Consider the following 27,132-nt stretch of genomic DNA (forward strand, 5'->3'; position numbering starts at 1 on the left):
AAAACCACTGTGTTCTAAATATTCGGAGCTTTGGGATGTCTCCATTATCTTACGTTTCTTGGATTCCTGGCCTATAAATCAAGGTTTGTCTCGTAAACAACTCTCTGCCAAGCTAGCTATGCTGCTTTGTTTGGTATCATGTAAACGCGTTTCTGATGTTCGCGCCCTTGATCTAGCCGGTCGCAGATTCTCTCCTGAGGGTGTTACTTTTTTGGTCACCAGACGCACTAAACGTAACACCACTTGTGTCACTTGTCCTGCGTTTCCGGACAATCCAAAATTGTATGTGGTACAATGTATCCGGGATTATGAGATGAGTATTGCAGGTTTTCTTCAAGATATGGCAGGTCAATTGTTGATTGCTTTACAGAAACCTTTTCGCCCAGTGACCCCAGCTACACTGGCACGATGGCTCATGAGCGAAGCTGGTATCGATGTCTCCAAATTTGGTGCTCATTCTGCTCGTGGTGCTATGGCATCCAAGGCCTTTTCTATGGGAGTCAGTTTATTGGACATTATGAATGCAGCTGATTGGTCCTCTGACTCTACATTTAATTTTTTTTATTATAAACCTATTGTAAATGTTGCATCTGTTTTGGTGGCGCAGCTTTGAACAAGCGTAATCGGAGCCTCCAGTCCTGACATAGAATTCAAAATTTGCGAACATTCGTGACAAGAATTTTCAATTCTATTAAGGACACGGAGGCGAGGATTATCCCACCCATAATCAGTACTGTACTGTCTGATTTGAATTGTCTTATACTGCAATGTATATGTATGCTGTTTTTTACCCTTCCCTATTGCTATATTTCTTTCTGGGAGTGTGGTATTACGGCTTTATCTTTCTATTCTAGGTTCTGATCTCAAGTGAAGTTTGCTGATTTTCTCCTTTAAAGAAGGTTTTCGTCGTCTCCCAGGGCATGCTGTTGCATGGAAGCTGACTTCAAGTTTTTCGTTGCTGCCTTGGCCTTTGGATTTCCTTCTGTTGCATGGATTCTTTCCAGTTGTCCTTGGATACCAGACTGTGACTATGTTTTTGACTTACCTGTTTTCACACAAAGAAAGAGGATGTAGTATTCTCTTATGCTCCATATATAGGGGTCTACTCTATGGTTGTCATGTGATACCCACTAAGGTTTATGGGTATTGTAGTATATATTTGTGTTTTTACTTTCTCATTGCCTGCTGAGAATTTTCAGTAAAGAAAATGAGAAGCATAATCCTCGCCTTCGTGTCCTTAATAGAATTGAAAATTCTTGTCACGATTGTTCGCAAATTTTGAATTGTTGATAAACAAATTTTGACAAAGGCATATCACGATGTAATCAACAAAACTAAAGAAAAGACTTTTAAAATAGGAGACTTTGTCATCATCAAAAAACCCATTAAACTACAGAAAGGAGAGTCTTCCTTTTCCAGACCGTATAAAGTAATAAGTGTCAGGATCCGACCGACCGTGCCGCGCCACCCGAGAACTACAATACCCATGAGCCTTGGGGGCTCACAGGATATAGGAAGCGCAGGCGCACAGGAAGCTGCGCGTAATTTTGGGACTCAGAGCTACACTCTTCCTCGGCGGCGAGCGGAGGAGAGAGAACGCGGAACGCCGTTAGAATTACGGCGCTGGGCTAGGACGAAGACTACGAAGAGGACACGAGCGGAGGACGCGAACCGACATTGAGTTGAGCAGGACGGAGGTGCGAGCAGCCCCGGAGGCGAGCCCTTACTTCGAGGGGGTCTCCTTGCGAGGCACGCACAAGAGGGAGACAGAGCAACTCTGCGGAAGCAACTGCATCGACCGCCAGGTGAGAATAACCGCGGTTGGGTGCCCTTATTACCGGAAAGCCGGAGCGGGAGCCAAAGAGGATTATGACATCGGTGAAGTAACCGAGTGTGCTTTGCAATCCGCCATTCATAGACCAGTTACGAGGCAAACGCCCACGGGGAACAGTGCGCCTAGGGTGGAGCATAGGAGACACAGGTACAGGCTGGAATGGGCCGACCTGGCGGAACAAAGAATCAGGAAGGACATACGAGGGGAAAGACCATCGAGACAATAGGGGTACAGCGAGGGAGAGCTTCTTCATCTCCAGTGGATCTTATGTTTATGACTTTTGGTGCGGGACAAAGTATGCGCCCAGCGAGGCACATCAAGAGGGTCGTCCCTACGCTCGAACTATTCATGTAAGGGGATACAAGGAGTAGACTTGCTAGCGTTGTACCTGCTATGTTGCTTGATGTGCGTGACTACAGTTTGTCTTCTTTTTGGTTACTAGGTCCAAAGAGGGCATTAAGAGAGCCGGCTGGCTTCAGGTGTTGTGGCTTTTGGTTAAGACAGGTATACATACTTCCTAGTGAGACCTTAATGAGAGTAGTGTTTTGTATTGTATGTAATCCCTGTCTGTTTTGTTGTTTCAGATCCTTTTATCCACTGCTGTCCCTTCCCTTCCTTTCCCCCGCCTGATCTTTCGCACACCCAGTTCCCTATAGTGGTTGGGTGTGAGTCATACCTGGAGGTGGACCATTTTCTGCTGCAACCGGATCCTGCGAAGCTGGGCTTGACAGAATTACGCGCCCACGAATTATAGCTTCGCCTGGCTCGGTTGCAGTAGGCCATGGCCACCATGGATGAGGTTCTTTAGGCGCTACTGGCAGTTCAGCAGGAATTGGTCGCTTCTAAAGCGGAAACCGCAGCTTTGAGAGACAGAGTAGAGCGGTTGTCACAAAATCCTTTTGACGCCGCGCCAGCGGCATCGCAGATTCAGGTCACTGTGCCTCCGCCCATTCCCCTGGCAAGTCCCGAGAGATATGCAGAGGACCCTCTGAAGGTGCAAGTCTTTTTGACTCAAATCCTGCTTCATTTTTCCTGCAAACCGGCATCCTTCCCCACTAATCATTCCCGAGTGGCATTCGCCATTTCATATCTAGTAGGGGATGCGGCTAATTGGGCGGTCCCTCTTGTCAGAAACAATGACGAGGTGTTATCAGATTGGGATGCGTTTCGATCAGAGTTCGAAAAAGTTTTCGACAGGAGAGCTACCACGCTTAGTGCAGACAAGGACTTACTAGAACTAAAACAAGGGAGAGGCGACTTAATCACCTATCTAACCACATTCCAGCGGTTGGTGGCAGAAACGGCCTGGCCAGAGGAGAAACGCATGTCCCTATATTATCAAGGCCTACGTGATGAAATGAAGGACGTACTGGCGCAAATAGACCCACAGCCCAGCACTTGCACCAACATGATTAATTTGACCTTACGGTTAGATGGGAGGATGATGGAACGAGGAGAAAAGAAAAGGTGGGACAGGGGAGCGTACAGAGGAGAGAGACTGTTACGCAAGACGGTGGTAAGCCCTGAAACCTCCTCTGAACCTATGGAAATAGGGGTAGTAAAGAGTCCGTTAACCCGAGAAGAGAGAGAGAGCCGAAGGGTACATGGCTTATGTATGTACTGCGGCAAAAAAGGACATTACGTCAGGGAATGTCCTACAAAGCCGAAGCCCAACGAAGTTTGGACCAGACCAAAGAAGGTAGCGGTGTCCACCTTGGCCCCTGTAGGTAACGCCGAAAGCAAAATAGTGGGAGAACAGGATAGGGAATCCGGATGGCTTCTGCCTTCTCTGGCAAAGACTGAGGCACAAGATACAGAAGCCCATATCGTGCTCCTCAGTACACTCACGCAGGGGGATTCCTGTCATACGGTTAAGGCCATGGTGGATTCGGGAGCCACCGGGAATTTTGTTGACAGTGGGTTGGTCACGAAACTGGGGTTATTAAGAGTACCGCGGAGAACCGCGGAGGAAGTATTCGCTGTGGATGGGAAACCACTAAAGTCAGGGCTGATTGTGGAACAAACCGATGAGCTGCTCATGAGTGTGGGAGTAGGGGAGGAGAAACACCAGGAAATGATTTCTCTCAATATAATTGATGCCCCTCAATATGAGGTGATTCTGGGCATGCCTTGGCTAAGATACCACAACCCCACGATAGATTTGAACAACAAGACGGTGCGATTCGTTTCCGACGTTTGTCGGGACCATCTCGTTTCCCCTACATGCCACTCACAGAGCGAGTCTTTGGCCCATCCTCACTATTTAGCCACTGCAGCCGAAAGGGACATTTCGTTGCCGGCAGAATACTCACAGTATCAAGATGTTTTCAGTGAGAAGGAAGCCGAGCAACTGCCTCCTCACAGGGAATACGATTGTCGTATAGACCTGGTAGAGGGGGCCACCATCCCGGCTTGTAGGGTATATGCCCTTTCAGTGCCAGAAACGAAACACCTGAGAGAATACCTAGACCATTACCTAGCCATAGGGTTTATAAGACCATCCCGTTCCCCGGCGGCTTCGCCCCTGTTTTTTATTCCGAAGGCGAACGGTGAATTGAGGGCGTGTGTGGACTATCGCGTTCTCAATAAAAACACCGTTCGCAATCAATACCCGTTACCACTCATCCCGGTCCTGTTGGACCAAGTTAAAGAAGCCAAAATATATACACGTTTGGACTTAAGGGGGGCGTACCATCTGGTACGCGTAAGGGCTGGGGATGAGTGGAAAACGGCGTTTAAAACCCGATATGGGTTGTTCGAATATACTGTAATGCCGTTCGGGTTGTGCAACGCCCCGGCGGCATTCCAGTATTTTCTAAACGATGTGTTGAAGGAATATGTGGATGTCTGTGTCGTAGTTTATATTGACGACATCCTTATATATTCGGACACCAAAGAAGAACACGTCCAACAAGTACGTCGAGTACTAAAAACCCTACGATTGCATTCACTTTATTGCAAATTAAGTAAGTGCGAATTTGGAGTGACTCAGGTTGAATTCCTAGGGGTCATGCTTAGTCCGGCAGGGTTGCGCATGGCTGAGAGAAAGGTGGTTGCAGTCCAAGAATGGCCTACTCCCAAGAACGTACGTGAGGTCCAAAGCTTCTTGGGCTTTGCAAACTACTATCGCCGATTCCTCCAACACTTCTCTCAGGTAGCAGTACCAATCACGAGACTGCTGAAAAAGGGGGTGCCATTTCAATGGACTGACGAAGCGGAAGCCGCTTTCATATACCTAAAAAACGCTTTCACGACTGCTCCCGTACTAGCGCACCCACGACCAGAACACCCCTTCGTGGTGGAGGCTGATGCCTCGGACGAGGCAATAGGGGCCATCCTATCGCAAAGGGATCAAGACACCGGTCAGTTACACCCCGTGGCGTATATGTCCAGAAAACTAAACCCCGCCGAAAGAAATTATACTGTGGCCGAAAAAGAACTTTTAGCAATTAAGAAAGCCTTTCAAGAATGGAGGCATTATCTATGGGGAGCCCAACATCCCGTCACAGTATATTCGGATCACCGAAACCTCCAATACATGAAATCTGCGAGACACCTTTCCCAAAGACAAATGAGGTGGATGCTGTTTTTCGCTGGGTACGAATTGGTGTTGACCTACCGTCCAGGAGCGGATAACAAAAAAGCGGACTCCTTGTCCAGACAGAAGACCTCCGATCATGTCCCTCAAGAACACAAGCTGGAACCCATAATCCATCCCTCGAAGGTGCTGTGTGTAGTACGAGCGGAAAATTTTCTATCGGAGATAAGAAGACAGAGCCCACGCGTGGATTGGGATAACTGGGCGCAAGGCAAGGTAGATCGGTCGGTGAAACACGGGTTACCTTTTTATAAAAACAAGGTATTCCTGCCGTCCAAAGAACTACAGAAAAAGGCGTTCGAATGGTGTCACGTCTCCCCATTAGCAGGACATCCAGGAAGAAAAAAGACCATGCAAATAGTACAACGCCACTTCTGGTGGACATCTCTCCCTAAAGACATCACATCCTGGGTGGCGCACTGTGAAGTGTGTGCAAGAGCAAAAACAGACACAAGGGGAAGGCAAGGAAGGCTTATGCCTTTACCCACTCCCCGTCGCCCCTGGCAGAACATCAGTATGGACTTTGTCACAGGATTACCCCAGGAGAAAGGAAATTCAGCCATCATGGTGGTAGTGGATGGGCTCACGAAGATGGGGCATTTTATCCCTTGTGTTAACCTCCCCACCGCCAGTGCCACGGCACAACTCCTCTTAACCCATGTGGTCCGGTTGCACGGCCTACCAGAAGTCATCATTTCGGACAGAGGCCCGCAATTCATAGCGAGGTTTTGGAAAGGATGGTGTAAAGCCCTACACATCGAATCCTCTCTATCAACCAGCTTCCACCCTCAGACAGATGGACAAACAGAGAGGTTGATCCAAACCCTAAAAAAGTACCTTCGATGTTACGCCCGAGAGGCTCAGGATTCATGGATCGACATGCTCTGGATGGCGGAACTAGCCTACAACAATGCGTGGCACAGCTCCATTGGCATCTCTCCGTTCCATGCCACGTTTGGATTCGAAGCGAAGGTTCTGCCTATCTCCAGTCCCGAAGAAGTACGAAACCAACCCATGGTTCTGTCACGAGCAAAGAAACTTCTTTCTGTACATCGCCAGGTGAAAAAACATCTAACGCAAGCTTAAGCAACTTACAAAAGATGGGAAGACCGACACAGAAGAGAGGGACCGCATTACCAGATCGGGGATCGAGTCTGGTTGTCAACAAAGAATATACGATTCAAGATGCGAAGCATCTTTCATCCACGCTACATAGGGCCCTACCAGGTACTCCGTCAAATCAATCCAGTGACGTACAAATTGAAGTTACCGGGTACGCTACGCATTCACCCGGTGTTCCATTGCAGCCTTCTAAAACCAGCATGTGGGGCCCGCCAACAAGCACCACCCCCGGTACTACAGGATGAAGGCCTAGAATACGAAGTCCGAAGCATAAAAGATTCAAAGCTAAAGAGAGGAGAGCTGTGGTATCTCATCTCCTGGAAAGGGTATCCAGCAGAAGATGACTCATGGGAACCGTGGGAAAATGTACACACGCCCAGAGCCATACGCTCCTTTCACCACCGATTCCCTCTGAAACCTGGGCCTGGAAGGCGCTAGGGGAGGGGGACCAACTGTCAGGATCCGACCGACCGTGCCGCGCCACCCGAGAACTACAATACCCATGAGCCTCGGGGGCTCACAGGATATAGGAAGCGCGGGCGCACAGGAAGCTGCGCGTAATTTTGGGACTCAGAGCTACACTCTTCCTCGGCGGCGAGCGGAGGAGAGAGAACGCGGAACGCCGTTAGAATTACGGCGCTGGGCTAGGACGAAGACTACGAAGAGGACGCGAGCGGAGGACGCAAACCGACATTGAGTTGAGCAGGCCGTAGGTGCGAGCAGCCACGGAGGCGAGCCCTTACTTCGAGGGGGTCTCCTTGCGAGGCACGCACAAGAGAGAGACAGAGCAACTCTGCGGAAGCAACTGCATCGACCGCCAGGTGAGAATAACCGCGGTTGGGTGCCCTTATTACCGGAAAGCCGGAGCGAGAGCCAAAGAGGATTGTGACATTGGTGAAGTAACCGAGTGTGCTTTGCAATCCGCCATTCATAGACCAGTTACGAGGCAAACGCCCACGGGGAACAGTGCGCCTAGGGTGGAGCATAGGAGAAACAGGTACAGGCTGGAAAGGGCCGACCTGGGGGTACAAAGAATCAGGAAGGACATACGAGGGGAAAGACCATCGAGACAATAGGGGTACAGCGAGGGAGAGCTTCTTCATCTCCAGTGGATCTTATGTTTATGACTTTTGGTGCGGGACAAAGTATGCGCCCAGCGAGGCACATCAAGAGGGTCGTCCCTACGCTCGAACTATTCATGTAAGGGGATACAAGGAGTAGACTTGCTAGCGTTGTACCTGCTATGTTGCTTGATGTGCGTGACTACAGTTTGTCTTCTTTTTGGTTACTAGGTCCAAAGAGGGCATTAAGAGAGCCGGCTGGCTTCAGGTGTTGTGGCTTTTGGTTAAGACAGGTATACATACTTCCTAGTGAGACCTTAATGAGAGTAGTGTTTTGTATTGTATGTAATCCCTGTCTGTTTTGTTGTTTCAGATCCTTTTATCCACTGCTGTCCCTTCCCTTCCTTTCCCCCGCCTGATCTTTCGCACACCCAGTTCCCTATAGTGGTTGGGTGTGGGTCATATCTGGAGGTGGACCATTTTCTGCTGCAACCGGATCCTGCGAAGCTGGGCTTGACAATAAGTGTATCTAAAGGATCAGTTAACTTAGATGATAAGGGTTGGTGGAGTAAAAGTGATGCTATTTGTCTCAAACCTGCCCAGGAATCAATTATCCTTAAAAATAAAAACAAAGGTGAAATCGATAGCGAAGGAGTTTCTTGGGAATTTAGTGACCTTGAAGCAGAACAGCATATTCTCAACTTTGCCAATAGTGAAGTTAATGTTGAAACTCATGAGTCACCCCCATCTGTTCAGAGAAACATAGAAAGTTCTGCAACTTCAGATGTACTTGATTTGTGTTCTAATACTCAGAGACTTATCGTAAGTTCTAGTTCTCCTGAGAAATTTGAGTCAAATGCATTTGGTAACTGTGACTTACCTTGTACCTCGCACCATAACCAGAATTTATTGGGCAAAAGAGTAATCAAACAACCAAAACACTTTGATGATTTTGTACTTTATTGAACCTATTGTTTCCTTGTGAAAGAAAGGAGATGTTATACCTGCTCATATCAACCTACCTTCTTCTCCTTCACCCTACCTTTCCGCTCCCTCTTCCTTTCCTTCTACCTATCACTGCTATTCCCCTTTGTGATGTCACATTCCAATGCCTCTTGTATATAAGTTACGTAATGGAACGTTGTGATAGATTCGCCTCGTACTTTGACTGGAGCGGTGCTACTCCTCCCACCTGCGTGTGGGCCTTATATTGTCATTTACTGATATTCTGCTTTCATTACTTCGACTCCTTGTCTCAACACACAGCAACCAAATAACGTATATGCTCTACTAGATTTAGACACACTGCCAACATTCCTTGTCTTTGTAAGCTGCTCCTAACTAGGCAAGTACATTTTCACTACTCTGCGTCCCACTTCGGAGTAGTAAGAGCGTTATAAACGCTGCAGTACGATATTTACAAACAGCATTCTAAAGCTGTCATAAGGCATGACTTCCAAATGCTCGCATGTGCATTTTGTTCGGTGAGCATTCTAGTTGTTTATCAAATGTTTACGAGCCGAACAATACTGAGCGCCTGCGCAGTAGGACTTCCGGGCGGAATCCTCTACCGATTCAGGAAAGGTTGCTAAGCCCTCAGTCAGCTGGGTGCTGTGGCCAGCGAAGCGCCGCTGTGCGCATGCGTCGGGAGTTAGACGTTCCTGATACTGACTCGCTGCTGGGAAGATTGAGCCGAGACTCGGAAGCCATCTGGGGGTGCGCGAGGCAAGGAGGGGAGAGAGGCACTGGAGCTGACGGTCGCCGGGAACTGGCCAAGTGCCCGGGCATGGCGGAGGCTCAGTCGTCAGGTAAGTGAGATTGCCAAGCTCTTGATGTTGGGGGGGATCTGTTTTGGGCGATCTGTTGGGGCAACATCTGACGATGAACGATATCTGTGATTTGTTTTGTGGATCTTCGCGTTCTTGGGGTTATTGCTTACAGGAGTATTAAGAGGGATGTTGCAATTTTAATGTAATTGTAAAAACGGAAGTAGTTCTATTTGCTCCAACTGTCACCACTGTCATGATATCTTCCGATGATCAAAGCCAGTGTTTTTACCTTTCCGGGTGAAAAGCTGCTCCTCATGGTTAGAAAGGCGTGCTTCCTTCTGAAGAGTGCCCCGGGTAGGTAGCAGGCATGACGTTTACCTAGTACTGTTAACAGTACAGTAGTAGTACGTATTTACCAGGGAGTATTATAGGATGGGACCCTTTGATTGTATTAGTTGTTTGTGTAAATTTAGGAAACACTTATGTATAGACAGATCAAAAGACAATCTACCCCTTAGTGCAAATTAGAACAGTACAGCTCAGAAATTGACAGCTTTCTGTGCCAGGCGTTGCCCTCATTTCCATGGCAGATATGTTTGCTTGAGCTTTTTTGGGAGATAAAATGAGGACATCAAGGGCAGGAGTGCTTCGACCACACTTGATAAGGGAAGCACCAGAGGACAATAGTTTACATCTCGTAATTAAAATCTCCCGGGAAAATCTCACTTTTTTTGAGGATGGAGGCAACAGGTTGTTCTTTAACTTGGCGCTTCATCTTCGCATCTAAGAATAATTCTGAATTAAACTCAACGAACATATCTGAAGTCATCGGCATACTTTTCTGGGATAGTGTTTTCTATGTGTAGTTGTACCTTACTTTTGAGAAACAAAATCACTTGTTTGTTCTGCTTTTTTTATTTGAAATACGTTGCGCAGATTCTTTATTACATAAAGCACTTTGTCTCTCAAAGCCCCATTAAATATTGTTGATTCTTATGACTAAATAGAGGTAAGAGTAAACACGAAAAGAGTTATTGTACTATTGTAAATAAATGAACAGGAACAACTGTGCAGCAAAAGAAACTGATATATTACAACAGATCAACACATCTTCACACTTTAACAGAACTACCGTCTCCACTCGCTATCGTTTTTTCCCCATTAATCTTACATTTAGTCTGCTCACAGCAGCCAAGCAACTGCTGACACATCTAAGAACTTCTAACAGTCTTGGACACTTACATAAACTCATGCCCTCCTAGTCCATCATTAGCCTAACTTTTCACCTTTCACTTGAAGATTCCTCCAATTGCATATGGTGTCTTCTCATTTGTGTTGCACAGCACAGTGAATGCACACTTTTTGGTTTATTTGAACTTTATTGCCCGCAAGGGGTTTCTTCAGCAGATTGTTTGGCACTTGTAGCTGGGGAATTCAATTTACTTCACTGTCCTTGAGCTTAGTTGAGCCCGAGTCTGTAAACAAGCATTGGCGATGAGTATAGTACCTCTTTAGTCTTGTCTGAAACATTAAAGAAAATCCGGCAACAGTGAAAAAACAAAACTGTATTGCTTTCTATATACAGTGCGTCTGTAAGGATAAACATTTAATGTGTGTGGACCTGGTCTGTTGTTGAGATGTGTGAAACTACCTCATGCTTTGCAATGCAAGCTCTCCGTTGGAAGCAGAATGACATAAAAAACTGATGATAGCATGAAGCGACAGAAAAAACTTCCTCTTGTTAGAGCCAAGACCCACTGTATTTGTATTTTCAAAAAATGTTAATGAAAGGTCTTAAAGACAGCTGTGCTGTTAAGACACACCTACAAATTATACCCCGAAAGGTACAATTTGAACTGCTCTGGAAATAAAAACATCAATGATAATGTAACAAATACTGGAGGTCTAAGCTGTTTTTGTGCTGCTTCATGACACGAAATTCAACATAGCATTTTTGTGTGAACAGAAAGCAACCTCTTTATTAACAGATATGGTTCTTAAGTATACCGAGGCTTGGGCTTCTTGCGCCATTGGATCCTAGCTACATACAACTGAAGAGCAGCAATCAGGGCAAAAACGGTCTTGGGTCGTCTGTGTTCTGGTTGAAAGAGGACCTAGCTTGGCAGTCCTGGCTGCACGGTTCCTATTGGAGCAGGGTCAAGACTGATTTGAATATGGCCGAGTCTACTCTGAGGTGGCATGGTGGGCAAAAGAACAATGGGTTGGAATGCTACCTAGAGCGTTTCCCAGTGAGTAGACTAATTGAAAGCATCCACCCTCACCTTTTGTGTGTTTGATGGCTCATTACAATACCACAGCTGCCAACTTGACCCCTGCAATGATGTAAACTTTCAGCTAGGCATGCAGGATTTGTATGTTGGTATGTCTATGTCAAGGAAGATTCCTAAGTTACGTCTTCATTTTAATACAGCTACCAGGATACAGTCACTTACAACTGTTTCCTGTCCTCTTCAACTCCGACAGCACACTCCTTATAACGCCCACGTGTTCTACTCTAGAATGGAACCCCAAGATTGAACACAAATACCACACACCCAATCTAACCAGACCATAACATCTCCCCCTCAATGGCAACACATAATAATACAAACAATATATAAACAATAGGCAAAAACAAGAACATTAAAAAACTAAAATCTTTTGCCACAACAGCATGTATAAGTAATGAAAATGATCATGCTGATCTATTGTTTTTTTTTCTTCAAGTCATAACAACATTTCTTAACCTTCCTGTTTCCCTTTGTTGTCTTTGGGCACTATTAATTCCTCCACACTTTCTTTTCTCCACTTAGGCACGTTCCAAACAACCAGGAAGGTTGTTGTCACAGACAGATACTTTTCCAGTAGGTCAATTGTTGTTAATGTCCCTTGCGTCCGCCTCTAATTGCCGTTAAAGTATTATTTTAAAAAAAAATTAATTTTATTTGCCAACAAACACATAAATTACCGGCCCCTGAAGATCCAGGAGTTCCGGCCCAAGCATTGCCCCCATGATGACGTTGACATTTTACCAAAGGAGGATATTTGAAAATGCATTTCAGTTGAACAACAAACCCCCCAACACCCCCCCCCCCACATCCCGGATCCCCCCCGACCGCACCGTACCAAATCTAACCCGCAACATCCATAATGGGCAGAAGCCCGATAATTCCAACCCCAGTCCCAGCACATGCCCACTCTCCCCGCGGGACCTAGACAAACACCTCCTCCGGGGCCGGCTCCAGGGGAAGGCCTCTGTAATTCGCCCAGCGCTTCCATATCTTATAGTGTTTACGGGGGCACCCCCTAGCTGCAAAGATGGTGAGTTCCAGGCCCATGCTAAAATCTAGACCCCTCTTCCATACATTCATAGAGGGAGCCGTAGGGGCCTTCCAAGTCCGCGCGATGTTCCTCTTGGCCAGGGTAAGGCCCACCAGCAGTAGGTGTCTCTTGTATATGTTGCCGCCAATATCATCCATAATGTGCAGCAGTGTCAACCTAGGATCCGCGGGGAGATCCCACCCCAGCACCTCGGATAAGCATGACAATACCCCTCTCCAGAACTGGGAAAGCGACCCACAAAGCCATACTGTATGAAGGAAAGAGCCCTCCTCCCGTCCACATCGGAGACACTCCGGAGAAGCTATCAGGCCCGCCCGCCACAACCTCCTTCGGGTAAAATAGACCCTATGTAGGTATTTAAATTGTATGAGGCGTAGTCGGATAGCTATGGCTGCCCCCCGGGGCGAGGCCAGCGCCTCCGTCCAGTCAGTCTCATCGAGGGGCCCAATGTCATCTTCCCATTTCCCTTTGAGACGCTGGAGCGAGGGGGAGCCATGAATAACAAGCGTTCGGTAGATCTTGGAGATCTTCCCTCCTGAAGGTCACCCATGAAGAGCTTCGCTTCCACTGGGCTAAAGTCTGGTATAGAGTCTAAGCCAGCCAGGCTTGGGGAGAGTGCATGGCGAAACTGTAAATACCTATAGAACTGCGTCCGCGGCATGCTGAATTCCTGTTGAAGGTCCTGGAAGGACTTCAAAGCGCATTCCCGCACTACATTGCCTATGGTGGATATGCCTATCCGGTCCCACCCCTCAAACCCTGACAGGGCCGCCATCTGTGGTAGTCCCCCATTGTGGCACAGAGGGGTTTCCCCGCGTGAGCACGTTCCACCATCCAATGCATGCCAGCGCCTGGCGCCAAATCCGAAAAATGACCTGCGTCACTGGCGGCAAGGGCGCCCGATGTACAGCGGAATAGAGCAAAGTATGTACCATGTGTGGGACCATGAGCCGCCGCTCCACTGCGTATGCTGGGTCCCCCCTATCCCCATACCACCACTCATTCAAGACAAGCAAGTGGGAGGCCTGATAATAAGACAGCAGGTCCGACGTAGCCAGACCCCCGTCGTACTGTGAGAGGAAGCACGTCCGCAGGGCCACCCGAACCGCCCCACCCGCCCACAGGAACTGACCCAGGGTCACGTTCACCTGACGGAACCAGTCCGGTGGAATCCCGTACGGATGATTCTGCAACTGGTACAACAGGCGGGGGAGAGCCACCATCTTAAAGATTGCGGACCGGCCAAAGATAGTGAGCGGCATGCGGGTCCACAATTTGATGTCCTGACACACACGCTCCCACACGGGCACCACGTTTCGCCCCCAAGAAACCACCTGGGTGGGTGAGAAGAACACCCCCAAGTACTGAAGCCCCCCCCGCCGCAAGTCGCACCGGGGACGCCCAGCCCTGCAACTGAGTCGGACCCCCCAATACCCACAGGGTAGACTTCTGGGGGTTCATGAAAAGACCCGACGTCTCACCCAAAATCTGCATAATACGGAGTATCCGGGGCCCCGTGCGGTCCAGATCCGTGAGGAAAAACAGGACATCATCCGCATAGAGGGCTATGCGGTCGGCCAGGCCATGCTCCCACTCAAATCCAGATATTTGCGCGTCCATCCGCACCCACACCGCCAAGGGTTCCATGGCAAGGGCAAACAGATACGGGGACAGGGGGCACTTCAGCAATCGCCACGTGAGCCCGCCGAATGTTATGTCCTGTGGCCCGCGAGGGCATAAATCCCACCTGAGGTGATGTATGGCAAGAGACGATTAGCCAATGCTTTCGCCAGGATTTTGGCCTCCACATTGAGGAGGGAGATCGGACGATATGAGGCGTGCTCCTCCGGGGGTCTGCCCAGCTTGTGGAACACTACAATCTCAGCGTGCCTCCAGTCCTGGGGTAACAGTCCCCGCTTTCGGGCCTCCTCCACCACCGCCGTATAATGCGGACCCAGCTGTAAGAAATATTTCTTAAAGAACTCACTCGGGAACCCATTCGGGCCCGGGGCCTTGCCTGGGTTCAGGCCACCCAACGCCTCCCCTAGCTCTTCCACTGTCAGCGGAAGGTCCAAGGCCGTCTTCGCCACCTCTGATTAACGTCGTGATAGGGTGATCGCGCAGAAACCGCTCCACGTCCGCTTCCGCGAGGCTGTCACAGGGACTGTATATACCAGCATAGTATGTAGCAAAGCTATCTGCTAGCGCCCCCGGCTCCACTATCGGCATGCCCCCTGACTCCACTATCCCCGGGAGGTCTTGACTGTGGTACACCCCCTGACACAGTCTGTGCAGCATTGCACCCGACTTGTCTCCCCATTGGTACACTCGACTCCCGGTGGCCAGCCACGCCTGACGCGCCTCGTCGAGCAGTAAAGAGCCATATGTCTGCTGAGCGTAGAGCAGCTGCCGACGAACCACCCGCCTCCCGGCCCCTACGCTCCAGTTCTATGACCTCTGCCTCCGCCCGAACTAACCCCGCTCGGCGCTCACGACGGGCTGCCGCACAGTATGAGATATTCGCTCCGCGTAGTGTCGGCTTCAGCGCCTCCCACAACATGTCCGCCCCCGGCACAGATCCCACATTCCGGGACAAATATTGGTCCACCGCCGTGGTCATATGCACCCTATAATCATTGTGTTGCAGATGCCACACCGAGAGCCGCCAGCGAAACGGCCGCCCCACGCCCCCCATTCGTATCACCGCGGACACCGGGGATTGGTCCGACAACCCTCGCAAAAGGATTTCCGCTGCCTCTAACCAGGACTCCGCTGCCCCGGATAGGAAGATATAATCGAGTCGAGAGAAGGAACCATGCACCGCCGACAGATATGTGAACGCACGGGCAGCACCGTGACATCGCCTCCAGGCATCCACCCACGCAAGGCCGCCTACCAGCGCATTGAGTTTCGTCCGCCCACCCTCCCCTCTCGCCCGGCCCTCCGACTGTCGGTCCCTAGAAAGATCCATCACATCATTCCAGTCCCCCTCTATAATTCCCGGAACCTCTGGAATGTCCGCCCAGCGGGCCATGAGTTGTTCAGCAAATGTCCAGGACAGTGGGGGGGGGGGGGGGGCATACACACTACCGAACACCATCTGCTCCGTCCCTATCCGCCCTAGAACAAAGATGTACCTCCCATGCATGTCCGCCCAGGTCCGAGAATGCACGAAGGAAACCCGCCTGTGTACCAATATACCCACACCCCTGGAGCCCTGGACAAATCCCGAGTGGAACACTTGTGTGTATCCATAGCGTTGGAGGCATAGCACTTTCGTCCCCAGCAGGTGCGTCTCCTGTAGGAGCAGCACATCTGCCGAGGCCCTCTTTGCGTATTGCAGGATCTCCCCCCTCTTAATCTTATCCAGGGCACCCTGGACATTCCAACTCAACACTTTAATGGCGGCTAATCGCTCGCTAGGCCCCCGGGAATGTGCCGCCATCGGGAGCAGAACCAAAACATAATGGCCACGGCAGGACACCGATGTCCGGCCCCGCCCAAGCCCAGCTCTGTACTAAGGTGCGGTCAACCCCTAACCTAAATCCCCAACTACCCAACTGACCCCCCCCCCCCCCCATACCTCACAAACATTGAAGTACCTGTCGCGGTGAGAGACTTCCCCAGGCCCAAACCGTGAACCTCAGGAGTTCCCATCCAATGAATCCCAAACTTGCCCCACACCATCAACCCCCAAACTCCCCACCCGCAACTTGTTACAGGGGTACCTGCCCTCTACATCAGTCCCCCCGGGACGAGGCTACCCCAAACACAAAAGATGATGGCGCAGCCAATGGCCAGTCCATGCCGCAGAGGCCAGTAAGAACCGAGCCCAGGGAGCTCCCAGGCCCTCAGGATCCAACCGGCGGGCTGCCGGCCTCCGGACCAGCCCCCCGCCGGGCCCCCACGGACTTATTGCGGCGGCGGGATCTAGAACGTCGCTGTCGCTTGGCATTGTTTCCTGCCGCCTCATTCTGGGATGAGTCCGATTCCCTACCCGGGAGTGAATGGGGACGCAGCGTTACTGTCTCGTCTGTCCATTTAAAAACTTCCTCAGGTGATTCAAAGAACAATGTTCGGGACTCTTAAATGACCCTCAGGCGTGCTGGATAGAGAAGAGCGTAGGATAGATGAAGCTCTCACAGCCTGGCCTTGGCCGCCAAGAAAGACTGGCGCTGCTGCTGGACCGTGCGCGTATAATCCGGGAAGATGAGGATACGGGAGTTTTCAAACTGAAGGGGTTCCTTCTCTCTGGCTTGACGGAGAATGACATCCCTGTCACGATAGTTCAGGAGTTTTGCTATAATTGGCCGTTAAAGTATTTTGCCTTTACCAACCCGGACATACTCCACACATCAGCCGGTTCCAAAACCACAACATTCCTCTTGACCCCAGTATGTTTTTTCGGACCCTATATGGTTTGTGAACCCTTTCCTTACAAATCTGGGCTTCTTGGAGTAAACCTCGTCACTCACACAATCTTCTTTCCCTCAGTCCAAGCATCACATCATAGTGCTTTTTGTAACTTTGTTGGTGTTTATCTACACTCTCTGTGTTCACGCACTTGACAAAACCACCATTACCAAAATCGAGGATAGCTTAGTTTTAGCCAACCTACCCCTTGACCCTTCAAATGGGGGACACACCCATCACACTATTAGAAATTGCTGGAAACATTTTATGAAGGGTATTAGGGGTGTAATACCTCAGCCATCGGGACAAGAATGATATTCTTTTTAAGTCCGCCACTCTCAAAGACTTGTATCCGATCTCCTAGATAACCTGCCAGTCATGTTCCGATAATCTGCATTCGGTTTTCTCAAAAATGTTGGCAAAAAAGCTGGAAATAAATTCCTGTGTCGAATGGTTGTGTAGCAACCTGTACCAATTACCAATGCGTGTCAGCAGACTCTTAATGAGAGGGCGCATCACCGGGTGGGCTTCTTAATTCAATTAATAGATATTTTAGACAAAATGAGTTATCTGAAAATAGCTCAAAGGAAAACCGGTTACACTGAGCCCCATATCTCAAAATTAATTCTTCCCATGTAGTGGGGGCGTGGCCTGATGAGCCGCGAAATGGCTGCTTCTTGAGCGTGCTCCACCGGCCGGAAAAGTATCCTTTAATAATCCTGCACTTCGGATCGACTGGGGCCCGTCCGGACCCACTGCGGAGCTAACGCAAGCTACGGGGCACCAGCAGGCGAAAGCTGGGGGTGAAGCTGCGAAGGACAACTGCAAAATAGCCATATCGGATCGCCTGCGGAGTCTCCCCGTGCGGCTGGGCAACGAGCGCCGGATTGGACGCGCGGGCGAACAGAGAGGTGCGGGTGCCCTTGTTCCCCTGCCGCATCTGCCACCGTGCGCTGCATTTGCGGGCATCTGCCTGTGGAGGGACCGTGGATGACCGCCATTTTGTCTGGCGAACCGGGAGATGACTGCGAGCGTGTCCCGCATAGAGCGGCAAAGACGGTGAGATGCCACAGATGTGCGTGTGCCAGTTGTGAGATCCGGTGGAGCCTGGTGCGGAATGTAAACCTCCCCTGCGGGGTGTGGTGGCAATTCACTGTCTCTCTGTACCTCCTGCCCCCCCCTTAGACTGGGGTGTCAAGCGTATGCATCGTGCTCACTTGGGGGCCTTGGACAACACAATTGGATCTACCCTCTGGGCCGCCTGAACTAACTGCATCTGTGGGCACTTGGCTTTGTGATCATTAGTGATATCACTGGGCGGGGCAGGATGCCAGTGTTGATGTTGACAATTGTGGATAAGTCATAGATGTAGACTCTTGGGCCCGCGCTGTGGTGGAGCTGAGGTCGCTTGCCTGGCAGGCTACACCCTAACGCCCCTGTTCAAGAGCTGGCAAGGTGGGTGTGAATCCTGGGCTGTCCGATCTACGGTGGGCAGCACACTCTAGAGTGCAGGAGAGGAGCTGTGGCCTGGTTACACCATGCTGCTTGTAGGAAGATTTAATTGTCCTGTGCACCTGCCCCCCCCCCCCCCCCCCCCCCCCCCCGGATGGACTGCTGTTGATAATCGGCGAAGCCACGGAGTGTGTGTTCTGATTATAGAGTGGCTGGTTTAATCTATCCTGCGGCTCATAGGTGGTGATTCGTGCCCGCCATAATGGGAAAACAAGACCCTAAACAGCCGAAGCTCACCTTCGAACATAAGCGAACGACAAGACATGCAGATTCAGAATCTGAGACGCAGGCAGGGGGTCGGTGCGATCCCATCACAGAGGATCATGGGGAGGATTTGAGGTCCCTTATGCTGGAGATGAGGTCCAGCCTCCGTAACATTGACACTAAATTGGATACCCTCACGTCGCAATTGGACTCTGTCAAGTCGCAAGTGGCCACGCACGAGTCACGTCTGGACACGCTTGACAATCGTACCACTGACTTCCACGAATTCCAGGTTGAAACTAAGGAGCAACTATTGCATATGGATAAACTACTGGGAGTCATTAGAGCGAAGAGCGACGATTTGGAAGCCAGATCGCGACGCAACAACCTCCGCGTAACGGGAATTCCGGAGACAACTGCCATATCCAAAATGGAGACCTATATTGCGGAATTACTTCATGAGCTCTTTGACCCGCACCTTTCTGCAGTTTTTGTGGTGGAAAGAGCGCATAGATCGCTAGGTCAGAGACCACCTGTTGGGGCGCCGCCCCGGCCTATCATTGCCAGGCTGCTGAACTACCAGGACAGAGATCTTATCCTGAGACTCGCTAGAGAAAAGGGCAATATTACGCACCAGGGAAACACCATTTCGTTCTACCCGGATTTTACTCCAGCTGTGCAGGCGGCGAGGAGGGAATTCCTCCCGGCCAAGAGACTTCTACAAGCGCAGATCCCCTACTCTTTGCTGTATCCGGCAAAACTTAAGGTATCATTTAAGGGCACCACCCACTTCTTCACGGATGCCAAGTCGGCGTTAAAATTCGCCAAATACGCAGGTGGCAAGAGGCCCAAGAGGCAAACCGAGAGCGCTGGGGCAACAGGAGGCCGCCTGAGTGACAATGACTAACAAGGGTATCGTATTTGCTGTCTATTGACTCTGTGGTTGTGCTCCATGGGGGGCTGTGCCTTATTGTTGTGAATATACACTCCTTCTTTAAGAGTCCCGGCCATGTTGTTGTGCACCAGTCTTCGTTAGTGCGGCCTTGGGCGGGTCGAGCCATCCGCAGATCTTCCGGCCACCCTGTAGATGCTGGCACAGTCATGCCCCCATGGGAAGGATCCCTGGTTTGTTGTATGCTTTCTATTTGGGGATGGGTAATCTACAACCTGATTGGGGGGTTGGAGTGGGCGGTGGGAGGGTAGTTGGGGTCTTGTTTTGTTCTTTATTGCCAATATCAATGTTGCCCGATCTGTGGTTGATGTCCTATTTGGAGGATGTGGGCATTGTTGGGTTTATTGCTGCATGAATATTCTTTGATGGCGACGCACACAGGTCCGCTAATGTTCTAAACTGCTTAACGTGGAATGGTACATGCCTACTCAGCTCGTCACAACATTGATATATGCCTCCTCCAAGAAACGCATTTGAATATCTCCCCGTCTCCCCGACTTCGTCATGCTAGATGGGGCCATATATTCAAACTATGCTCGTGGGGTGGCTGTGTTGATTAAACGAGGGTTGGACTGGAAGGAAGGGCTGCCACAAGGGGATCCGGAGCGAAGATATGTATTGGTTCGGGGGATCTTATGCGGAGTGCCGGTGGCCATAGTGGCTGTACATGGCCGAAACGTGGACTCTCCTGAGTTCTTTCACAAGATCTGGGCGATGGTGAGGGCAACTGGGTGTAATACCATTCTCTGGGGAGGTGACTTCAATGCTGTCCTGGATGATACACTTGACAGACGGGGCGCTGTCCGTACCCTGCACCCGATGGCTAGCGCAGCTCTGAGTGCAATAGTGGCGGACGGCGGGCAGAGTGTTGTTTGGCGGGACAGACATGGCAAGCTGAGGGAGGGCACCTGTATCACAGATCACCGCTATGCATGGTCCCGCTTGGACTATTGGTTGCTATCCCGGGATGTTGCTATGTGGACAACAGACGTCGACCATATGCCCCGTTCTCTGTCTGACCATGCCCCTTGCTTGTTGAGATTGTTGATACCAGAACTGCCTCGTCGTCCCTTTTTGTGGCGCCTCCTGCCGCATGCCCTGCTAGATGAGGCTTTCGAAGAAGAGATTAGGAAGGATATTACCGAGTATTTTGCGCTGAACACAGGGTCGGTAGATACTGAATCCTCCCTCTGGGAGGCATTTAAAGTTGTTATTAGCGGCCAATGCATAGTTCGTCAGGCGGGGGTGCTGAGGGCTATACGAGGCACGCTTGCATCCCTGGAGACTGGCATAAAAGACCTTGAAAAACAATTCTATGAGACGGGCACCTCCGACACCATCGGTCTACTGAAGGCTAAGTTACTAGATTATGCTGAGGAGGCACAGCGCAAGGTGAAATTTTTGGGCAAATATGCTGAGGCCAGGCGGTATGGGGAGGGGGATAGACCGGGTCGCACGCTGGCAACTATGATACGACCACCCAGATCCGCGACGTACATTCACGAGTTACACATGAAGTCGGGCGCCACGATTAGAGGACAAGGTGATATTCTGAAGGCCTTCTCGAGCTTCTATTCCAACCTATATACTGCCACTCAGGGGGAATGTCCGGAGGGGATGGAATCTTTTTTGGAGTCCATAGCGCTGGTCTGGTTTAATAACGCCCATAGGGAATATATGGACCTTACGATCAATGCGGAGGATGTTGCCCAAGTAATCAAAAGCCTACCTCTGGATAAAGCCCCTGGCCCGGATGGCCTGACCACTGCCTTTTATAAGTCATACGCTGAGGAACTGTCTCCCAGACTGCTGGCAGTATACGAAGAGGCTCTGGAGGTGGGGATATTGCCTGCAACAATGCGCGAAGCACTGATAATCACACTGCTAAAACCTGACAAGCCGGCAGAGGAGATGGACTCGTACAGATCTCTCTCTCTCTCTAATAAATGTGGATGTGAAAATTCTAGCCAAATTGATTGCCAAAAGAGTGCAACCTATGCTACCTCTGATAGCTCTTCCTGATCAGTCAGGGTTTAATCCGGGGCGTTCTACGTCCCATAACATACGTACGATTTTCTCCACCCTGCACTATCTGCACCCAGAAGTTCATGCTGCGGTGGTATTTCTAGATGCCACCAAAGCTTTTGACACTCTTGAAGGGCCATATTTATTTACAATATTGAGTCGGATAGGTTTTAGCCCGCTTCTTATTAAAAAGATTTGCTTGTTGTATACTATGCCCAGTGCCAGGGTCAGGGTGAACGGAATGGTTTCTGACCCGTTTCCCATTTCGCGCGGCACGCGACAGGGGTGCCCACTGTCCCCGCTGCTGTTCGCAATAGCGATGGAGCCTCTAGCAGCCCGTATTAGGCAGCACCATACGGCGCGAGGTATAGGGTTCAGCTCCAGGTGTTTGCTGATATCGCTATATGCGGATGATGTGACACTTTACCTCATAAACCCGAAGGATAACTTGGACCCAGTGCTGCGCGAATTTATCCGGTTTGAAGGTTTGGCTGGGATCTCGGTGAACTGGTCCAAATCGGTGGTTTTTCCGCTGACTGATAGAACCCTGAGGGTCACCTCAGAATACCCCCTAAGGTGGGAGGCGGAGGCTGTTAAATATCTAGGAATTTGGTTGAGCCGAGGACCTCAGGAGATTTAGAATCTGAACTACGGCAGAGCTGTCGCATGGCTAGAGGAGAAGGTGAAGATATGGGCGAGACTGCCTTTGTCACTTACGGGTAGGATCGTTTTGGTTAAAATGGTTATATTGCCTACATTTTTATATTTATTTGAGAATATCCCAGTTCCCTTAACATCACGATTTTTTGCGACGCTGAGATCACTCCTGCTTGCGCTGGTGTGGGCTGGCGGCCAGGCATGGGCATCCTGGGACATGCTGACCTTACCTTTGAAACAGGGAGGGCTGGGTGCGCCTGACATGCGCCTATATGCACTTTGTGCACAAGCTCAATTTTTGCACTTTTGGGTGCACCTGACTCCCTTCCAGCCTCATGTGGCTGTCGAGCAAGACATTGTGGCGCCAGTCCCGCTGAAAGTGGCCATTTGTGTGAAGGCGCGCCGCCCTAGGGGAGATGTAGACTCTGCTGAGATGTTGCGCTGGGTCTGGGAGGAACTGCGACAGAGGGCAGGTGTGCCGCTTTTGTATGCCCCATCTCTGTCATTGGCACAGAACCCGCTGCTGCCGTGTATCGAAGGCGGGATTGGTACGCCTCTGGTGCGGAAGATGCGCCTTCATACGTTTGCTGATTTATTCCCTGATAATACATTTATGCCGCCCCCGGTGGCAACGGAGGGGCAGACGGTATCCTTCTCCAAACTATTTTTGTATCACAGACTGCGGGCGGCATGCCGCGCGCTAAGCGAGAATTTTCCGTTGGCCCTCCCGGCGTTGAAGAGCCTGGTGAGCTCCCCGTCTCCACGTAGGTTGGTTACTAGGCTATACAGACAGATGCAGAACACGGCGCCAGTGGTCCGACCACAATCCCTTCAACACTGGAATGAGGAGCTCCACCCTCCGCTATCCGAGGAACAGTGGAACTTTTGTTGTGGGCAGCTAGCGGAGCTCTCTCCAAATTATAGACTACGGATAATACATTTTAAATATCTGCACAGACTGTATAGGACGCCGATTAATCTACATAGGATGGGGCTCAGAGAGGACGATGGATGTTGGAGCTGCAGGGGCGCGCCTGCCTCTTTCTTACATATGGCATGGTCCTGCCCAAGCCTTGAAGGATTTTGGTCTCAGGTTTTTACGTTGGTTAATCAGATTGTTGGGCATTCCGATGCCCCATCCCCTGAGCTAGGTGTACTGGGATACGTAAAGGACACCCCACCTAAATTACGTAAATTGCATGCTTTACTTCTTCTCTTCGCTAAAAGGCAGGGGGCGCTTTATTGGGGTAGAAGCCGGGTGCCTTCGGTGAAGGGATGGTTGAGACATTTGGGAACCATTTGTGCAGTGGGCTCAGGCGCGACGGGGGGGGGGGAAGCTGAGGAGAGAAATGTCTCAGACACATAACACCCGAGGTGTGGGTCTCCGTTATGTGACAGTGTGATGGGGAGGCAGGATATTGTGGCCGGCTCCTGGCACAGGGGCGGGGGGCATGTATAGACATGTTTGATACCACAACTCTCTGACGCAACTAAATGGAACTGCTGTGCTTTAGCATATAAATGTGTAGGTATGCTTGTCAAAGATGACCCCGAACATAAAGAGGATGATGTAATGTGTGTATATATCAAGGTGAAGCCAGCGAATCCCACTGCTAACTGTGTATGTATACGAAAGACATCTCAAGCACCGCAACTATTGATTAGATGTAACACTAACTGGCCTGTTTTGTTGGTTATGTTGTCATGTAAGTATATGAAAATGTCAATAAAAAAAAAAAAAAAATCCTTCCCATGTAATGGATTCACCCCATCTTACAAAATCCCCGAATTTCTTAAAACCCTGAGAGACCCAGAATCTTATCGCAGCCCCAGATAAAGTCAAGTGTCAAGGCCTTGAATCCTCGGAGTCGTACGATGCTCAATGGGGTCCACCTCCAGATAGCCCAGAGGTCTAAGTGAAACAACAGACTCAACGGGGTGATCAAGTGAGGGAAGGGAAGGATGGGGTCAGCGGGGAGGGAGATCTGCAATGAGAGTAAACAACTATCAGATCAGAGTACATACACCATGAGGCACAATAACATCACAGTACCACATATATCTCTAGTACTAATACCTGTAAAGAAAAATAACTGTTCCTTTCGTGAACTGGTGTCCCTTGCGCTGTGAGGCCACTAATACTCTAGGAAATAGAACAACATGATTATTTTCTAGTCATTCCACTGCCCCTCAAACATAATGGGATGCAAAACAATACGTACCAATAATAATCTCATGTAGAGCTAAACGGGGGGGGGGGGGGGGGGAGTGGAGCTGCCACCTGGTTTTGCTCAACAACCCCCTGCTGTAGGATATAGAACAAATACGCCAAGACAACGGTCCGATTAGTTAATGCGCCTGGGATAGTTACCCCTTCTGTACATTGTCATACTCTTGGAAAGCATTATAGAAAACTCCAATTCTCCTTGGAACCTTTTCGTGTAAACTACCAAGTTCAATATGCACCAAGTCAGGTATTAAATAAGAACAAAACGCACTGTCCTTTGGAAACACTCTCCAGTATGTGTCGTTAGATAGCAAGCCAGTATCCAGCTTATATCAAGCAAATCCTCCTGGACTACAGCTGGAGATCAGATAGGTTCGTAAAACAACAAAAGAACCAATTGTTAAATAAATAAAGAGTTCGAGTTGCGAACGTATTTAGCATTATCCACTAAATAGGAATTCTCAGAAACGCTGAACACTCAGCCCCGCAAGAGCCAGTTCTCGGCTCATCCAAATGGGCTAACCATCAGCTAGTCCGACCTCCGCTTGCACATATACAGCGGAGCCACACAAATGTCAAAAGGGCAGAAGGAGGAATTGAAAATGGTGCATTTAGCACCCCTACCGGTCCTCTTCGCGTCCTTCTGCTCTCTGCCGGGAATCGGTAATCAACGGCACCTGACCGGTGCCCCGGAGGCCTCCTTATTCCCGGCTTCCTCAACGCGGTGACGTCACGGGCGCCACTCTCCCAAGGACTCATGGGACTTGTGGTTTCAGTTGGCACATCCGGCAGAGGCAATGCCGTTTAGTGTCTGCAGTATTCTACGACGGCCTGCCCGGTGCGTGGCAACATCAAGCCAAATAATTACACTCCTACCAAAAGGTAAGTATAGCCCACAGGGATCTGATGTTATTTGAACATGGCTGCCTTCTGGCTACCTAACTCCTAAATTGTTTTATACCTAGTCTTCTTTGGCAGTTTCGCAGTTTTTAATAAAAGCTGGCAGGTTAATTGCAGATTCTTGCACTGTTCTTTCTATAAAAAAATAAAATAATCATCCAGTACACCTGCCTTCAATAATCTTGCCGCTGCATCCAATAATGCCGCTTGATACTATAGCTGCATATGGGGGAGCTCCAAGCCTCCCTGGGCCTTATCTAATTGCAGAACTGAATATTTAACTCTAGGGGTCTTCTAATTCCAAACAAAGCTTCTTACAAGAGAATCGAGCTCCTGAAAATAGCCACTGTTCATTTTTATGGGAACATTATAAACATGGAATAAAAATAAGGGTAAAATGGGCATCTTGCTAATGCAACCTTCCCAATCACTGTCAGAGAAAAAAGAGACCACCTATCAAATAACCCTCAAACCTTACGTAGCATAATTGTATAATTAAGCTGGAATAACTGTGAAAATGTATCAGTAATGTATGTTCCTCAATATCGTATTGGACTTTGCGCGCTACCCTGTTCCTGTAAGGCGGTGGGGAGATCTTGAACCTATCCATTGTGAAGCAACATCTCCGTTTTACTTTGATTAACTTTATATTCACCAATACTCGTGAAATCCTCAATAGAATCAAGAGCCCCCTGTATGTTCACCTTATCAGGTGCAAAATAATATTGTCTGCAAATAACTTTAACTTAGACATCCCCTCCACTAATGGTTCTATAAAAAAGGTAAATTATATTGGAGACACAATGGGCATCCCTGGCAGGTGCCCTTATTAATAGACACCGTACCCACAATCCTGGAATTAACAATCTGATATAAGTTCATGAACATGGCAATAAACTGTAAAAGGAACCCAAATTTACTCAGACTAAGAAACAAGGCCTCTCAATACACCAGATCGAACGTCTATTCCACATCAACCATACTACTGCTGCGGGCGTTTGATTGCAAGAAAAATAATCTAGTGCATTAATTTAGGAAGTTTGTGTTTAAGACGATTAAAAACAAATTTACTCTGGTCCCTATGGATTAACAGTTGACCAGCTGGGATAATCCGGATGGCCCATATTTTTGTTATATTAGCTATTGGTGGTTGCCAGCAGGTAGTTAAAGTTAGGACCATGTTTCCATAGGAAAAGCGTTTTTTGACTTGCCTATATCTTTGGTGCCGATTGACTAATCTTAACAATATTTTCCAAAATACCTGCCCTGGTTATTCTTGTTGCCCATGTAAAGTTTTGGTGTAATCCATCAAGCGGGGGCTGAGAAAAAGTGAGAAGAGGGGGGGGGGGGGGGTCGAAAAAAGTGCTTTTACCATTTTAACTTCCATAGAGATTTTATACATGACTATAGCCCGAACCACTTGATGGAATTACACCAAATTTGGCAGAGAGGTAGCTCTTGGAGCAGAAAGAACCCCTTTTGTTATTTGGTGTAAGTCCATGTGAGCGTGCGGGGA

The 27,132-nt window shown here is 49.4% G+C and overlaps 1 protein-coding gene across 1 annotated transcript in view; it reads left to right on the forward strand.

The window, feature by feature from the left end:
• The first annotated feature begins 9,176 nt into the window (after positions 1 to 9,176).
• The window catches only part of NFX1 (nuclear transcription factor, X-box binding 1), a 660,521-nt gene continuing 642,565 nt past the window's right edge, over positions 9,177 to 27,132 (forward strand). Inside the window, exon 1 of the mRNA XM_085606860.1 lies at positions 9,177 to 9,423. Coding sequence (XP_085462986.1) covers positions 9,255 to 9,423 — 169 coding nt within the window. The 5' untranslated portion in view covers positions 9,177 to 9,254. The remainder of the gene's footprint in view (positions 9,424 to 27,132) is intronic.

Source organism: Triturus cristatus, chromosome 5_2 (assembly GCF_964204655.1).
Source record: "Triturus cristatus chromosome 5_2, aTriCri1.1, whole genome shotgun sequence".
Lineage (NCBI taxonomy): Eukaryota > Metazoa > Chordata > Amphibia > Caudata > Salamandridae > Triturus > Triturus cristatus.